At 38.5% G+C, this 18,935-nt stretch overlaps 1 protein-coding gene across 1 annotated transcript in view; it reads right to left on the bottom strand.

Annotated features, from left to right (window-relative positions):
* The window catches only part of TPH2 (tryptophan hydroxylase 2), a 96,925-nt gene extending 95,519 nt beyond the window's left edge, over window positions 1-1,406 (bottom strand). The window contains exon 1 of the mRNA XM_004752418.3: window positions 1,101-1,406. Within this exon, the coding sequence (XP_004752475.1) occupies window positions 1,101-1,205 (105 nt within the window). The 5' untranslated portion in view covers window positions 1,206-1,406. The remainder of the gene's footprint in view (window positions 1-1,100) is intronic.
* Window positions 1,407-18,935: the final 17,529 nt, after the last annotated feature.

Below are 18,935 nucleotides of genomic sequence, written 5' to 3'. Positions count from 1 at the left end.
GAATTTTTTATATGAAAGGGTCATCTATTAACTGTAACTCTGAGTTCTTTGTTTTCCTTCTAGCCATTCATTATGACTTCAAAATTCCTCAGTGTAATATCTCATCCAAATATGCATGATGTTTAGATATTCAAAAAAATCTATTTACATTTTTGGACTCATTTCTGAAAATTGATTTAAACAGTTCTACAAAACTTGCCCTGATTACTCTTCAACATTTTCAGCAATAATAATACACCAGTACAATATAACCTTCTGGCACATGTTTGGAACTATGATATTAAAATAGAACTTTCTGTGATACAGACTGAATTGTAATTGGTTTGGTGAACTCTGTTACAGCAATGAAAGAGCATTATTTTTCTTGACTAGGAATCTGAATTTTTTTGTTGTTCACTGTCTTTTTCATTAAATCCCATCACTATTAGCTCAATTTTTTTGTAGGAACTAAAATCCTACAAAATGTTAACTATTTTCCTGTTAGTATTTAAATTTAAAAACTGCCTTAAATACTAAAACAAGTTATGTATTGCTGTCATTACTCTAGTAATTAAAATGAAAAATGGAGTAATGAGGAAAACTTTTTAAAGGAACCAATCACTCTTTTATCCCAATAATCAGTACCTATAGACAAGTTAAAAATATTACCTCTGTGTTTAAAGAGCAGGCTTTGTAACTAGGAAAGGGTATAAGAGACACAATCATCTTGCAGGAACCATAGAAATCTATTTAATTTCTTATCCCTGTTCCTACTCACAATAAGTGGATTTTCGAAATCCTACACACTTTTTTTGGTTGTAGATGTTAAGACAATGGTTCATACAACCTCTTGCTCTTGGTGTTTAGGAACTCCTTTTACTTTCTACTTATAAACTTTGAGGAAAGGAAGTTTAGAACAAAGTGAACAGGACACCCACTTTACTTTATGGAGAGAGAAGGAAGACTGAAGGCAGACAGGAGGCAGGGTATACAGACAGATGCTAGAGAAACAAGTTGAGGTGTGCGTGTGCTTACTCTACATCAGGTGTCCACAGGGCAAGGATAAGACTGTCGCTACCTTAGAAGGCACTCCTCTATAGTGCCAGCTACTCAGTACTCACTGTTAAGCTGCCAAGGAGCTGATGCTCTTCGGGTACCGCTGAATCCAGAGAAAACCCTCTCCTTGCCCAGTATTTACTGGAAAACATCATCATTGCCGGCTGCATGGATCCCGGTGTAATTTTCTTTTTATCCAGCAGGGGGTACTAACGGGGTAGCAGCTGCGCTCGCGTAGACTGAGAGAGGAAGGGAGGGGGAGGAATATCAGCACGCTCCAGGCTCTGTCCAAAACCCTGGTGCTGAAGAAAGAGCAATGGGAATCGTCCTCTCCCCAGGCTCCTTTATATGAGTGACTGGGGACTGATGGAAAGCTGATTAGAAAGAAATTCATTTCTGGCTGCCGATGGCCACGATCAGATTACAGACCTGAAGCCTGGGGTTATCTGTGCTTCTGGTGCAGTCTGTTTCATAGGTCGAATAGACGCTTGGGCGTGGGTGGTGAGAACAATACATAACGGGGTGTTAAACGTAAAAGAAAACATCTGTCCCCTGATATTAGCTCTCATCTCTCAGACCTGCTACTGGCAAGCTAATCTCAGCTTTTAGGTGACTATGAGTTCAAAAGTTCTGTGCTTTCTTCCCAAAAGGAGGAAAATTAGAAAGATCAGCGTTACTGAATCCTTAAGCCTTTTTGTTTTTTATTAATCAGTGCTTTCTGCTCTGATGTGTTACGATTGGATGTGTGTGACGGCTTTCATAAAAGGCACTGCTTCCCAATCCTGTGATGCCGCTATGTGGTGATGTTCAGGCAATTGTACTGTAAAGGAAATGTAAGGCTTTGATTTAGCCACTGTATAGATATAGTTGAGACACTAACCTTAGAATCCTCCTCACTACGTGGAAGGAAAAGGAAACTAAATGCCTATATATCAGTCATTCCTTTGATATTATTGATGGTTACTGAATTTTTCCTCTCCACTCATAACTAGATCAAACCCAACAATTTGAAATGCATAGATCAAGTGAAGTACTTACTATTCAAAACTTTAGTAAGTGATAAAAATCACCATGTCATAGGAAAATTTTACCGGTCTCCCAAAAGATGGACGACTCTTGACCAAATGTGCTTGTTTGACTGCAAAACTAAACAAAACCTGGGGCTGGCACTGCTCTTCTGTACAGAAAATAAGATGAAATTTTTTCAAAACCAAAATGGATGACTTAATGTTAACTGGATGTTAATTGTTTCTGGAATCTTGAGGGGACATAAACATCTAATTTTGGAAATACTATTTGGCAAGAATTTCCTCTAAAAATCAGCTCTGATGAACAATAGGGAGGTGAAGGTTGGTTTTTGTGGGGTTTTTTGTTTTTTTAAGATTTTATTTTTAAGAAATCTCTACATCCGGGGTGCCTAGGTGACTCAGTGGGTTAAGGCTTCTGCTTTCGGCTCGGGTCATGGTCCCAGGGTTCTGGGATCGAACCCCGCATCGGGCTCTCTGCTCAGCGGGGAGCCTGCTTCCCTCTCTCTATGCCTGCCTCTCTGCCTGCTTGTGATCTCTGTCAAATAAATAAAATTAAAAAAAAAAAAGAAATCTCTACATCCAACTTGGGGCTCAAACTTACATCCGCAAGATCAAGAGTCACTTGCTCTATGGGCTGAGCCAGGCAGGTGCTTCCAGGAAGGTGAAGTTTAAATACACTGATTGAGGTTTAGAATATAGGATTTTAAGATTGTCTAATGCTGGGGACGCCTGGGTGGCTCAGTTGGTTAGGCAGCTGCCTTCGGCTCAGGTCATGATCCCAGCGTCCTGGGATCGAGTCCCACATTGGGCTCCTTGCTCCGCAGGGAGCCTGCTTCTCCCTCTGCCTCTGCCTTCCACTCTGTCTGCCTGTGCTCTCTCTCTCTCTCTCTCTCTCTCACAAATAAATAAATAAAATCTTAAAAAAACACATATTTAAAAAAGATTGTCTAATGCTGTACTAAACCATTTAGTAAGGGGCACCTGGATGGCTCAGTGGGCTAAGCTTCTACCTTCGGCTCAGGTCATGATCTCAGGGTCCTGGGATGGAGCCCCACATCAGGCTCTCTGCTCAACAGGGAGCCTGCTTCCCCTTCTCTCTGGCTGCTGCTTTGCCTACTTGTGATCTCTCTCTCTTTCTCTCTCTCTCTGTCAAATAAATAAATAAAATTGAATAAAAATTAAAATAAAACATTTAACAAAACCATGCTACTTCTTTCTATTAAAAGATAAAATAAATACATACATTGCTTGAAGTAATGATAATAACAATAACTAATATTACTGAGTGCTTAGTATTTGCCAATCTCTATTCTAAGAAAATTTTTAGGTAAAAACATGATTGATCATCACAATAACACTTGCAAGACAGTAACTATTATTTTCATTTTATATAAAGAGACACTGAGGCACGAAGAATTTAGGTAACTTGCCAAAGTGTTCGTGCAATTAAAGAAGCAGGATTTAAAACTCAGGCAATCTGGCTCCAAACTCCATGTTCTCAACTATTACATTCTACAACCTCTTAAGTATTCCAAACAAGGAAACATAAGTAGGCTAAAGGGACCACACACAGATAATTTCAGCTAGAATAGGGTTTGGGATGATGTGTAATTCAACAAAATTCGTTAAGTGGTCATCTTGTGTTAGGCATTGAAACTGAGTCCTGGCAATGCAAAGATGAATGAGATACAGTGTCTCCCTTCAAGGAAATCACAGACTAGCTGCAGGAAGCACACATGCAAATAAACAAGTGAAACAAAATATACCGACTTATCTACAGAAGACACTAGAAACACAAGACACAGAGTGCTCAAGGCTACCTTATGAGAGTCAGGAGAGGCTTCTAGGAGGCATTGCCTGAGCTGAATATTTAAAAGTGAGCTTGTTCTGGGTATTTACTCTAGAGAAATGAGCTTATATTCAAACAAAAACATGTACACACATTCATAAGGTCAAATACTGGAAACAGACCAAATGTCCTTCAGTGGGTGAATGGATACACAAATTGGGATATTCACAAAATGTGATATAAAAGCAGTAAAAAGAACCAACTATTAACATATACAACCTAAATGAATCTCCAAGGCATTATGCCAAGTGAAAGAAGCCAGGCTTAAAAGGTCATGTACACTTATAGGACAGTCTCAAAAAGATAAAACAATAGTGATGGAGAACTAACTGATCAGTAGTTGCCAGGGTTTGTGGGTGGGGGAGGGTGTGACTTCAAAGGGATAGCAAGAGGGTGTTTGAGGGGTAATATTTTATATCCTGATTATGGTGGTGGTTACACTGATTTATCCATGTCAAAATTCACAGAACTGTACAACAAATTGATTTTACTATACACTTATTTAAAAATAAAAATTTAAGGGCCGCCTGGCTCAGTAAGTTAAGTATCTGCCTTCCGGCTCATGTCATGGTCCCAGATCCCAGGGTCCTGGGATTGAGCCCCTGCTTCAGGTTCCCTCCTCAGTGGAGAGCCTACTTCTCCCTCTCCCCCGACCCCACCACTCGTGCTTTCTCTCTCTCTCTCTCTCAAATAAAGAAATAAAATATTTTTAAAATTAAATAAATAAAATAAAAGTTTAAAAGCTTCCCAAAAGTGTTTGTGTTTGTTAAGCAAAATGGAAAGGGAGACAGAAAGAAGGCTACTCTAGGTAGAATATAAGAAAATATACAGAGAACTGTTGTTCAACAATGCTGCCATATGGGTTTGGGGCAAGGGTACCCGGTGAAAAAGAAGGCTGAGGAGGAAAGCAGGATCAAATCCTGCTAAACCCGAATGGCTTTGTACTTTATCACCTTCTGCTGTGGGTGAAAGAAAACAATTGGAAGGGGTTCATGCAAGTCAATAATATAACCTCATTGGTATTTGGAAAAGCAGTAGCTTGGAGGAGGACTACAAGACTGAAAGCATACACCACTTAGGACTTGAAATATGTAGCCAGGAGATGATGACCAGGATTAAGGCAATGGCATTAAGGATGCCATGAAAAAAAACAAGAGGTCTCAAGGGGTAAGATCCATAGAACATCTCTACTTGGATGTGGGAGCAGGAAAAAAGATGCCAGAACAACTTCAAAGTTTCTGACTTGTGGAACTGGGTAAATGATAGATGCCATACATTAAACTAGACCACACATAAATACTAGCAATTTAGGAGGAAATTCCTAAAAGTTAGATTTTATACAGATTGCATGTGAATGGCCAAGTGAAGATGTCCAATGTCCATATATGTCCACTTAGATATATGGGTTTTAATATAGAAATGAGACCTAAGCTGGATATAGAGGTTAAGGTATTGCCAAATAACTGAATTTATGTGAGTATAGCCTTACTCATGGAGAGTAGGTTGTCTGAGAAGAAGAATCCTGACCAAATGTAAGAAACAATTTAAAATAAGTCCAAAAAAGGAAAATAAAAAAGTTCAGAGAGGTAGGGGGGAAAATGTCAAAAGAAGATAAGTTTCCAGAAGACGAATATAAAATTTGAAAGACAGGATAAAGACTGATTATTTGGAAATTTAAATGGTAGGATTTAAAAAATTATATTTGAAGAGGAAGCATTTATTATTGTTGCATTGGGACTATAGCCTATGAAAGTGAAACGTTAGTGGGATTTAGTCTAGGCAAAACAACCACTTGGAGGAAAAATGATAAAAGCTGGAACTCGATGGTGGCAGTTATGAGTAAAAAAAGGAATGTCAAAATGAGAATCAACAAGGAGTTAGAGGCTCACTGAATATGACCCCAGAAAAAGAAGGCAAAGTCATATATAAGCAAAAGATTAAACTATCAATCTCCCAAAACTGGAAATAGTGGCATTTCCACTATTTCCAAAGAAGGAATAAGTTTTGGGATAAAAGAGGAATTTTAGGGACAGGGAATTTGAGTTGACTGCAGTACTGTACTATCAAGTGACTTTATTTTTTTTTTATTGATGCATTTTTTTAAATTTTCAGCTATTGTGACACGTGTTGTATCATATATTTCTTTACTATATTTTTTTTTTAGTTTAATTTTATTTTATTTATATTCAACCAATTAACATACAGTATTTTTTAGTTTCACAGGTAGAGGTCAGTGACTCATCAGCTGGATACAACACCCAGTGCTCACGACATCACATGCCTTCCTCCTCAATGCCCATCACCCAGTTACCCCATGCCCGAACCCCATATCAAGTAACTTTACATAGCATACAATTATAAATGTGGGACTGGAGTTTAGGAAATAGATCATAGCTGGGAATAGAAAGTTTAAAGTAAATCAGTGAACATTAGCTGACAAATAAAAAAAAAAATAAGAGGAAAGAAAGACTGAAACACTTGTGCACAGTTGGGGAAACTGTAAACTGGTACAGCAGCCATGTAAAGCACTATGGCAGTTCCCCAAAACGGTGAAAACAGAATCACCATAGATCTAGCAGCCCCACTTCTGGATGCATGTACACACACACACACACACAGTTGCCAAATAGTTGAAAGCAGGGTCTCAAAGAGATAGTTGTATACCCATGTTCACAGAAGCATGATTCACAATAGCCAAAAGGCTGAAGCAATCCAAGCGTCCATTGATAGATGAGGGGATAAACAAAATTTGGTATACACATACAATGGCATATTATTCAGCCATAAAAAAGGAAATTCTGACACATGCTACAACATGGATGAACTTTGAGGATATAATGCTAAGTGAAATAAGACAGTCACAAAGAGACAAATCCTATATGATTCCACTTACATGAGTCATCGTGAATAGTCAGTCTCAAGTAGAATGTTGGTTACCAAGGGCTGAAGGGAAAAAACAATGAGGTATAGATGGACAATGGGATACAGAGTTTCAGTTTTACAAGATAGAAACTTCGGAAGATTGGTTGCACAGCAATGTGAATATGCTCAACACTACTGAACCATGCACTTAAAAACGGTAAAGACGAAGGTGGTAAATTTTATCTAAATTTTTACTTAAATTTTACAATTAAAAAAATTAAGAATAAATAAATAAAAACCAAGAGAACCCAGGAACTAAATTCATTGAAAACACTCACAATTAAAGGTAGAGAGAAGCCATCAGGTGACAAGACGGTAAAAGGAAGCGAAGCATGAAGGCTTAGGAAAGAGATAAGAAAGATTTGTGGTCAGTAGTTTAGTTTCGAATCCAGCAGAGTAGAGGAAGGAAAAGAGGATGAGAGGAAGACCATGAGATCTGGCTATGAAACTGTCATTGCTGACCTTAAAGAGTGCAGTTTTAGCCAAAGAGGAACATAAGACCTAGATTATGGAGTTAGAAAGACGGGGTGCTCAAGGGCAGGCCCAGGTCTAGATCATCTATATACAATATCAAAAGACTCTTCCTGAGAATGTACTTAACCACTTCTGACCCTTCCAGAAATCCAACTAGAGTGGTAGTGTAAGATTTCCTTTACTTTTTTAAGGCACAAAAGAAGAGCATAAAATCAAGAAACAATAGCAAGAGAAATTCAAAGCCGAAAGGAGATGAAGAGCGATCAGACTTTGCAGACAGCAGAAAGCCAAACCTGAAGCTATCGAAGACTAAGAAGCAACTCAGTTGATATTGTAGAATCCCCAAAAGGTTTAAACACCTCTAGAAGTGGGAGTAAATGGAGGAGACCGACAAAGAGTGGTTGGAAGTCTGTTCATGAAGCAGTTAATTTCAAAACTTAGTAAAATTATAGTCATCAAATCAAGATGCTATAGGGACAGCAAGAGGGACTTAAGTCCTGTAAAGCTACTGGTCTGAGGCAAGAGTTAAAAGTTTCCATTCAGGGCGCCTAGGTGGCTCAGTGGGTTAAAGCCTCTGCCTTTGACTCAGGTCATGATCACAGGGTCCTAGGATCAAGCTCTGCCTTGGGCTCTCTGCTCAGCAGGGAGCTTGCTTCCCTGCCACCTGCCTGGCCCACCGCCTGCCTCTCTGCCTACTTGTGATCTCTGTCTGCCAAATAAATAAATAAAATCTTTGGGGAAAAAAAAGTTTCCATTCACTTGGAGACAAATACCTCCTTCTAGGAAAGAGAACAACTGAGAGATAACAGCTGTTTGGAAGTAATGGTTGTCAGATCAAAATTAGAAATAACAATTTAAAGCCTGCTTGCAAAGTATTTCTATTTTCCAGGAGCCCTAAAGAACATTGACAATGAAGAAAAGCATCCTGTGACTGTCGTGGGTCCACTAAAAAGTAAGGACCACAAGATAATGACCATGGGACTGAAGGACACTTCCTCACTCCCAGCCTCTCACCCTTTGGAAAACTGCCTTTATAAGCCTAGCTCACTACCCCTTTGGGGAGTGAAATTCCTCTTCTTGTTGGCTCCTTTGTATGCAAGCTCTCTCTAATAAACCCTGCCTCCTTTCTTTCTCTTGAGTTCGGTGTTCATTTATGTGACAGAGAGACTCAAGAACCTGGTGTTGGGGATCTGGTAACAAAATCAGTGTGGTACTGCAAAAGGACAGACACATAAATAACTGGAATCAAATTTAGAGTCCATAAATAAACCCTTACGTTTATGGTCAACTGCTCTTCAACTGAAGTGCCAAGACAATTCAATGGGGGGGGGGGAGAACAATCTTTTTAACAAACAATTCTGTGAAAACTCTGGATATCCACAGAAAAAGCAGTAAGTTGATTCCTACCTTACATCATACCCAAAAGTTAACTCAAAATGGATCACAGATCTAAACATAAGAGCTGAAACTATAAAACTCTTAGAAGAAAATGCTGGACTATATCTTAATAACCTTGTGTTAGGCAATTGTTTCTCAAATATGATACCAAAAGCATAAGCAACCAAAGAAAAAAAATAGATAAAATTTTGTAAATGAAAAACATTTTCTTTAAGATTTGATTGATTGATTGATTGATTGAATGGAGAGAGAGAGAGAGCATACACAAGAGTGGGCAAGGAGCAGAGGGAAGGGAGAGGGAGGGAGAAGGAATGGCAAGGAGACGCCACACCCAGCAGAGAGCCTCATACAGGGCTCAATTTCACCACTCTGAAATCACGACTTTACCAAAAACCAAGAGTCCAATCCTCAACCAGCTGAGCCACCCAGGCATTCCCAAAACTTTTATTCTTCAAAGAACACCATCAATAAAATTAGAAGACTAAAAAAAAAAAAAAAATTAAAAGACAACCCATGGTTTGGAAGAAAATATTTGCAAATCAAGTATCTCATAGGAGACAGTATCCCAAATCTATAAGAAATTCCTACAAATCAACAATGAAAAAAACAAACCAATTTTTAAATGGGCAAAGGATCTGAATAGACCATTTCTCCAAAGAATATATGGCTAATATGCACATGAAAAAAAGTTTAATATCATTAACCATTAGAGAAATGCAAATCAAAAAAGCTTAATGAGACATGGTTTTGTAAACCACTAGGATGGCTAAAATAGAAAACACGCAAGTGTTAGAAATGGAAAAACTGGAGCCCTCATACATTGTTGGTGGGATTGAAAAACGATAGAGCCATTTTGAAAAAGTTCGGTAGTTATTCAAAATGTTAAAACATAGTTACTGTATGACCCAGCAGTTTTATTCCTAGGTATATGTGCAATGGCGTAGACACTTGGGAAAAATGTTTGATAGCTCCTCCAAACCTTAAACCTAAAGTTACCATATGACTCAGCAATCCCACTCGTAGGTATACACCTAGAAAAATGAAAATATATGTCCCCACAAAAACCCGTACATGATTGTTCATAGCAACATTATCCATAATAGCCAAGAGCAGGAACAACTCAAATATCAACTGACAAAAAGATAAAACAAAACATGGTATGTCCATAAATGGCAACACAAAACAATGAAGTACTGATATGTGTAATAACACAAATGAATTTTGAAAACGCTATGCTCAGTGAAAAAAGCCAGTCACAAAAGACCACATATTTTATGGTTCCATTTATATGCAATATCTACAAGAGGCCAAAAGAGAGGGGGGAAAAGAGACAAAGAGACATACAGAAAGTAGATTAGTGGTTGCTAAGGGTTGGAAGGAAGGGGTTTTTTTTGGTGGGGGGAGTAGGAATGAGTAGGAATGACTACTAAGGTAATGAAATATTCTAAAATTACATACTGGTGATGGCTACACAACTTTGTGAATATATGAAAAAACACTGGACTGTATACTTTAAGAAGGTGATTTTTATAGCCTATGCATTATATGTTAATAAAGCTTTTTCTTAAAGGCACTTAAAACCCTATTCTTTTCCTCCCCTATTCTATAGGGCCAATCCACTTCTCTTCCCGTCCTCAGTAAATGAGGGGAGCTATTCTCCGGGGTAAAATAGAGGCCTCTGAACTGACAGGCCCCAGACAGAGTTGAGAATAGGGGTATCATCCTGAAAGGAAAGAGATGAAATGAACATATGTGCTGGACACAGAGACTCACAAACCTCAGGAGGCTCACCACCAGGCATTTATCTACCCTCCAGTCAGGCAAAGGAAAAAACCTAGAGAATCTCAACAAAACAGAGCCATCAGATCACCCTACAGTGAAGCCCACAATTGACAAACATTAAGTTAAAAAAAAAAAAAAAAAAGAATTAGGTTCCAAAGGAACATGAAAGTTGGGGTTAAACTGTCTGAGCTAATTGCTTTAACCTAATCAATATTATGATATCAACTATATCAGAAGGTAGAAAGATAAAGAAGTTTGCATGTTTATAGTAGGGGTTAGGGAGGGGGGGAAGACGGAATAAATCCACATCTTCCAAGATGGGGAGTCAGTGGATAATGCTTAAAACTGAGAATTAAAGTAGGAGCAACGCAACCATATTACAGCATCGAGAGATACAGAAGTGAATACCAAAAGAATCAGCTGAAAGCTGAAAATCTTGCCACTGGGGAAGAGGAATTGGAGTAAAGGAAAAAGTTTCTCCTAACAACACATCTTGTGAAAACCATGTGCATGTGTGACATTGATTACAAAAATTTAAAAAGTCTACTGCATCAAATTAGGACATTGGTTTTGGATACACCTGAGTTTAAATCTTAGCTTGGCCACTTACCTATACTTGAAGACATGTTACCTCATTTCTCAGCTTCCATTTCTGTCATATAGGGTGATTAATATTTACATTTTAAAGGACTGTTATGTCGATTAAATTGGATGTGTTTAGAGTGCTTACCACAGTGTCTGACAGATATTAGATGCTCAAAATGTCAGTTATTTCTTCCCTATCCCTCACTGGTTCTGAAACAAGAGTGATATAAACTTGGGCACTGGTTTGGAATCTTTGGAAGAAATTTTAGAGATGTGGACACCTATGTTTTCATGGGGCAGCTGTTCTTATAGTCACGGTAAGAAGGCAGACAACAGTCTTAAGATGAGCCAACAGAGTTGGTTTGGACCAAGTGGTTAAAAGAGCCCACATGTCAGAAAGTGGAAAATAAAGTGGGAACATATAAAATGAGATAGTCTCAAATAAAAAGACCTCCAAATACAAGATCTTACCAAGTGAAGAGGGACATGTAATCATGAATGGTCATGGAAGTAAACAATTGAGAGATGAGACAGGATCTACAAAACTAAGTAAGTTTTATGTTAAGGATATCAATGAGTCTTGAACATAGGTATTTGTCCTCCTTGAAGACAGTTGTAAAAACAGGAGAAATAATATAAGCCATCCGTTAATCACCTGAAAATAGAAGTGGGTCCTGAGATGCTTTTGACTCTCAGGACAAAGATTTGGAAAAGGTGATATAGACTAAGGGAACCAAGGACTATACCTAGTTCACAGTTGGAGGACAGAACTTCCTACTCTATCAACTTCCCCCACTACACACACATACTTCAATTTTGTAGGCAAAAGGTAAGAGAGAACCTGAGGACTTCCTACTTCTCCCTCACCATTCACCCCCATCACTCTGGCCAAATGAAAAGCCAACCAGGAATAGAATGGCATCAAGAGAAAAAGAAGCTTTAGACACACAAAGAAATGTGTTGGGGAAAATGATAAAAAGAAATAAATAAACTGAAAGTAAGGAAGAGCTCTCCTAGCCACTCCCCAGGATGGATGAAGAAAGCAGGTATGAAGTTACTAAAGAAAAAAATGGAATGGCAGGTGGGTGTCTGGGTGGCTCAGTTAAACATCTGCCTTCAGCTCAGGTCATGATCCTGGGATCCTGGAATTGAGCCCAAGGTTGGGTTCCTTGCTCAGAGGGGAGTCTGCTTCTCCCTCTCTCTCTGTCCCCTAACCCTGCTTGTGCTCTCTCTCTCGCTCTCTCAAATAAACAAATAAAATCTTAAAAAGAAAAGAAAGGAAAAGAACAGAAATGGAATGGGAAAGCATGGAGATAACTGAAAGAGAATCAATAGTGACTATGTCAAAATTGGAAATCAACAAAAGTCTGATCTCTTTCCCTTAAATAACTTGTTGTTTGGGTTTTAAGCCATCATTCCACTGTATCAAGTTTATGTCACATGTTGTATGCCTTTTGTGTTTCAATTCATGTTGAACAAAGCAAAAGAAAAGGCTGAACTTTATAGCACAAAACCAACCTAATAATCAGTTTGGTTGGATTTTTTCCCATTGACTTTGACTCCTAGATCTTACAGAGTGAACTTCAGGTTCTGTGGCAGGAATTGTTCCTTGTCAGTACCATCCATTCCTAGTTCCTCCAACTGAACCATATGAATACCATGCCAGTATAAATTTATACTGCAACTAAGGTAGTTCCTTGGTTTAGTAGTAATTTATCAATAAAAGGAAATGAGATAAGTCTTAGGAAGCTCAACCAGGCCCATACACACCACCATTTTCTTTTCAAGGTATTCACCAACAAACATTATATACATAGCATGAAACAGCCATCTATCTGGTACTTTAAATATCTATAGAAGGATTAAAAAAAATAAGCCAGCAGTCTGAAAAAAGTCATAGATTCAACTGAAATCTTACAAAACCTCACTCTAACCTTTGAGTCTTCATAAAATTGATATCATGATAGTCAACATGAGTGATGCTCTTGTGGTCACAAGAAGAAAATTTCCAAATACCCCACAAGTGCCCTCCACCACTTCAACTCATATTACACCAGATGAAGGGGTTGATAACACAATGGAAATGTGTTTATTCCTATTGGGTACCCCTGAATACCACAGAAACTATCATTTTGAGGGGAGAAAAATATAAACAAGATAAAGTTCTATTTAAACTTTGCGAAGAGTTTGTCTAAACCCACCAGATATCTAAACAATATAATCTGAAATTAAATCACAAAAGACAATTTGCTATCAGTCTGACTGAACTGACCTAATGCTGAAAAATAACCTAAAACAGCAGCCCACCACCTTAGGCATCAGTTTGTTCCCTGATAAAATGTTCACTGTTAAATAGACACTATAATTTCCCATACTACTAAAAATGCTTACGGCAGACAGGCCTTGTGATTGTTTTTAATTCTTATGATTGCTGTATTTGCTACATTGAGGGTTGACTTGAGAGTTCTCAGACTTCTTTAATAAGCAAAATATGAGAAATATCATACACTGGTGTTCTTACTACATTTTCGTAACAACTTTCACAAAGGGAGATTGCTAAGATGAACACATTTATGCACAATTTGAACAAGAGGACAGAACTGAAGCACAGAGGAGATAGTGCTTTATTTTGGAGTCAGTGAGGCAGGGACTCAGATGAAACCAGAACACATAGTTCAAGATTTAAACTCAACATAACCTCAGTCAGTGGGAAACACACCATATGGTGCCCCAAGGCTATTCCTGTAGGAAGGTATGTTTTGGGGAAAAAAATCACAGACCTTTAAGATTAAAAAAGGCAGCCTGTGGCAATCTCTATTTAGTTGTCATCAGTTAACAATGATAACATTTATCAATGCTTAATCATGCCATATTAATACACCATACTAATACACCCTATTAATATACCATATTAAACACCATATTAAACGTTATGTTAATGTTGTTTTCCGTTTACTCCTCACTACTGGGGTATTATCATCACCTACAGATGAGAAACAGAGGGCTCAGAGACAATAGTTATGGTCACAAAACTAGGAAGCATCTGAGCCAGGTCTCAAATCGATGACCACCAGACTTCAAAACCTGCGCTCTTACCCAGGTAGCTTAACTTTTTGGTTGCCCATTCCTAAGGACAGTGGGCATTCTCTAGTATAAACAATTCAATCACTTTGACTGAATCTTTTTTCTGATGTCTGACTCCGAGAGCTTACAGGATAAACCCTATGTCTGCAGCATGAACCTTATGAAGCAGGAGGTAACAAAAGCATCCACAACCTACTCTAAGCCACCTTGAGCTCCTTGAAGGAAAAAATGCCTCAATGAAGCTATACTATTTGTCCAGAAGTACCACCTATCAATTCATACTTTGTCTTTACATAGGTATGTAACTCTAAATTATGACTAAGGAACTTTGAATTGGTGATAAATAACAAGAAAAATAGGGTATGCTGGGGAGAAGCAAGATGGCAGAGAAGTAGGATACCTAAATTTCATTAGGTCCCAGGCATTCATCTAGATAGTTATCAAACCATTCTGAACACCTACAAACTCAACAAGAGATCGAAGAAAAGAATAGCAGCAATTCTAGGAACAGAAAAGTGACCACTTCCTGGAAGGTAGGATGTGCAGAGAAATGAATCCAAGGTGACAAAGGGGAAGATAGACTGTGGGGGGAGGGGCCAGCTCCCAGCAAGTGGTAGAGTAGCAGAGCACAAAATCGGAACTTTTAGAAGTCTGCTCCACTGAGGGAGGTAGCTCCAGAAGCTAAGTGGGGGTGGAGCCCTCCCAGGGACAGCGTGGTCTCAGGTCCCTTGCATCACAGAAAGACTGGGGGTGCCTGAGTGTGGCAGAGTACCCAGGCAGTGGAGTAGGGAAACGGTTACAGAGACAGAGCTGAGGAGTGGGCTCTCAGCTTGGGGTTACCTTAAACTATGATCCAAGGCACAGTTGGACCACTGTTCTTCAAGCAGGGACCCCACAAGTGGCAGATCTGGGGAGACTCACCTTCTTCCCCCAGAGGGCAGTGGCACAGGAGCTCACAGCAGGAATCTGCTGGGTTTGGAGACTCCAGACAGCGCCAGAGATAGAAACGTTCCATCACAGACCAGGTGAACACAGAGCGTGGCCAGAGACCAGGGGCATGGGAGTGATTGAGTGCTTTTCTCCGAGGGCACACTAAGGAGTGGAGCCCCGAGCTCCCAGCTCCTCTGGGCTGGAGATAGGGAGGCCGCCATTTTCATTCCGTTCTCCAAAGCTGTACGGAAAGCATTCAGGGAATAAAAGCTCCAAGAGCGAACGTGAACAGATTTCTTAGCCTGGCCCCTGGCAAGGGTGGTGCAATTCCACCTCAGGCAAAGACATTTGAGAATCACTGCAACAGGCTCCCCTCTCAGAAGATCAACAAGAACATCCAGCCAAGATCAAGTTTAGTGTTCAATGAGAACTGCAAAACTTAAGAGCCATGGGAATACTGCACATAGAATTCATGGCTTTTTGCCCATGATTCTTTAGTCTTTCAAAGTAAATATTTTAAATTTTATTTTTTTCTTATTCTTTTTTAGTTTTTCCTCTTTCCTATTTTAACCTTTTTGAACTATTTAATGTTATCCATACCTTTTTAAAAATCTTTTTTTAAATTTTCATTGTTATAGTCATATTCTATCCCTTCATTGTATTTAACTTTATAATTTGTATACATATAAGTTTTTCTTTCTTTAAATTTTTGGGATACAGTTTCTTCTAACAGATCAAAATACACCCTAAATATAGATTGTGGCTTTGTTCTAGTCTCCAGCCTGATCACATTCTCTCCTTTTTTTTCACCCATCTTTCAATGAACTTATCAAATCTTTTTTAATTTGGGGGGTGCCTGGATAGCTTAGTGGGTTAAGCCTCTGCCTTCAGCTCAGATCATGGTCTCAGGGTCCTGGTATCAAGACCTACATCAGGCTCTCTGCTCAGCAAGGAGCCTGCTCCACCCACTCTGCATCCCTCTCTGCCTACTTATGATCTCTCTTTCTCTGTCAAATAAAATATTTTTTTAAAATCTTCTTAAATTTTCATCTTTACAGTCATATTCCATCCCTACATCGTGTTTGCCCATATTTTTGTATATATATAAATTTTTCTTTCTTTAAAATTTTGGAAGGTAGTGGTGCCTGGATGGCTCAGTTGTTAAGCATCTGCTAGCAGCTTAGGTGATGATCCCAGGGTCCTGGGGTCAAGCCCCACATTGGGCTCCCTGCTCAATGGGAAGCCTGCCTCTCCCTCTCCCATTCCCCGTTTATGTTCCCTCTCTCGCTGTATCTCTGTCAAATAACTAAAATCCTTATTTTTAAAAAATTGGAGGGAGGCAGTTTCTTCTAATAAACCAAAATACACCCAAAACCAAGTGTGTGGCTCTGTTTTATTCACCAGTCTAAAAAATATATATACATATATATGTATATGTATATCTTTTTCCCCTTTCCTTTTCTTCTCCCCCCAGTTTTAGGTCTCTTCTGATTTGGTTTGTGTATATTTTTCTGGGGTTGTTGCTATCCTATTAGTATTTTGTTCTCTCATTCATCTATTCTTAATTTGGATAAAATGACAAGGTGGAAAAACTAACCTCAAAAAAAAAGAACAAGAGCCAGAACCAATGACTAGGAACCTAATCAATATGGACGTTAGTAAGATGTCAGAACTAGAGTTCAGAATGACAGTTATAAAGATGCTGGCTGGGCTTGAAAAAACCATAGACGATACTAGAGAATCCCTTTCTGGAGAAATAAAAGAACTAAAATATAACCAAGTTGAAATTAAAAAAGCTATTAATGAGGTACATTCAAAACTGAAGGCTCTTATTGCTGGGATAAATGAGGCAGAAGAGAGAATTAGTGATATAGAAGACCGAATGATGGAGAATGAAGAAGCTGAGAAAAAGAGAGATAAACAATGACTGGACAATGAGGGAAGAATTTGAAAGATAAGTGAAACCATAAGACAAAACAATATTAGAATAATTGGGTTCCCAGAAGAAGAAAGAGGGGGGCAGAAGGTATACTGGAATAAATTATAGCAGAGAACTTCCCTAATTTGGGGGAAGGGAACAAGTATCAAAATCCAGAAGGCACAGAGAAGTCCCCTCAAAAATCAATAAAAATAGATCCACACCCCATCTTCTAATAGTAAAACTTAAAATTCTCAGTGACAAAGAGAAAATCGTGAGAGCAGCCTGGGACAAAGAGGTATGTAACATACAATGGCAGAAATATTAGATTGGCAGTAGACCTATCCACAGAGACCTGGCAGGGACGGGCTTGATATATTCATAGCACTAAATGAGAAAAACATGCAGCCAAGAATACTATATCCAGCTAGGCTATCATTGAAAATAAAAGGAAAAATAAAAAGCTTCCAGTACAAACAAAAATTAAAAGAATTTGCAAACACCAAACCAGCTCTACAAGAAATATTGAAAGGGGTCCTCTAAGCAAAGAGAGAGCCTAAAAGTAACAGACCAGAAAGGAACAGAGACAATATACAGTATCAGTCACCTTACAGGCAATACAGTGGCACTAAATGCATATCTTTCAATAGTTACTCTGAATGTAAATGGGCTAAATGTCCCTATCAAAAGACACAGGGTATCAGAATGGATAAAAAACCAAGACCCATTGATATGCTATCTATAAGAAACTCATTTCAGACCCAAAGACACCTCCAAATTTAAAGTGAGGGAGTGGAAAATAATTTACCATGCTAATGGACAGAAAAAGAAAGATGAGGTGGCAAAGCTTATATCAGATAAATCAGATTTTAAGCCAAAAACTATAATAAGAGAGGAGAGAAAAAAAAAAAGAGAGAGAGAGAGAGGAGGAAGGACACTATATGATACTTAAAGGGTCTGTCCAACAAGAAGATCTAACAATTTTAAATATCTATGCCTCTAACATGGGAACAGCCAACCATATAAACCAATTAATAACAAAATTTTTTAAAAACCACATAAACAGTAACAAAATAATAGTAGGGGACTTTAACACCCCCCTCACTGAAATGGACATATCATCCAAGTAAAAGATCAACAAGGAAATAAAGGCCTTAAATGACACACTGGGCCAGATGGATGTCACAGATATATTCAGAACATTCCATCCCAAAGCAACAGAATACACACTCTTCTCTAGTGCACATGGAACATTCTCCAGAATAGATCACACCCTGGGTCACAAATCAGGTCTCAACCGGTACCTAAAGTTTGGGATCATTCCCTGCATATTGTCAGACCACAATGCTCTGATGCTAGAACTCAATCACAAGAGGAAATTTGGAAAGAACCCAAATACATGGACTAAAGAATGAATGGCTCAACCAGGAAATTAAAGAAGAATTGAAAAAATTCATGGAAACAAATGATAATGAAAACACAACTGTTCAAAATCTATGAGACACAGCAAAGACAGTCCTGAGAGGAAAATACATAGTGATACAAGTCTTTTCAAGAAACAAGAAAGCTCTCAAACACACAATCTAAGCCTATACCTAAAGGAGATGGAGAAAGAACAGCAAAGAAAGCCTAAGCCCAGTAGGAGAAAAGAAATCATAAAGATCAGAGCAGAAATCAATGAAATAGAAACCAAAAAATCCAGTAAAACAAATCAACGAAACTAGGAGCTGGTTCTTTGAAAGAATTAATAAGATTGATAAACCCCTGGCTAGATTTATCAAAAAGAAAAGAGAAAGGACCCAAATAAATAAAATCATGAATGAGAGAGGAGAGATCACAACCAACACCAAAGAAATACAAACAATTATAAGAACATATTATGAGCAACTATATGCCAGCAAATTTAACAATCTGGAAGAAATGGATGCAT

Source organism: Mustela putorius, unplaced genomic scaffold (assembly GCF_011764305.1).
Source record: "Mustela putorius furo isolate JIRA1106 unplaced genomic scaffold, ASM1176430v1.1 tig00537227_pilon_pilon_pilon, whole genome shotgun sequence".
Classification (NCBI taxonomy): Eukaryota; Metazoa; Chordata; class Mammalia; order Carnivora; family Mustelidae; genus Mustela; species Mustela putorius.
This window is presented reverse-complemented; position numbering and strand designations above follow the sequence as displayed.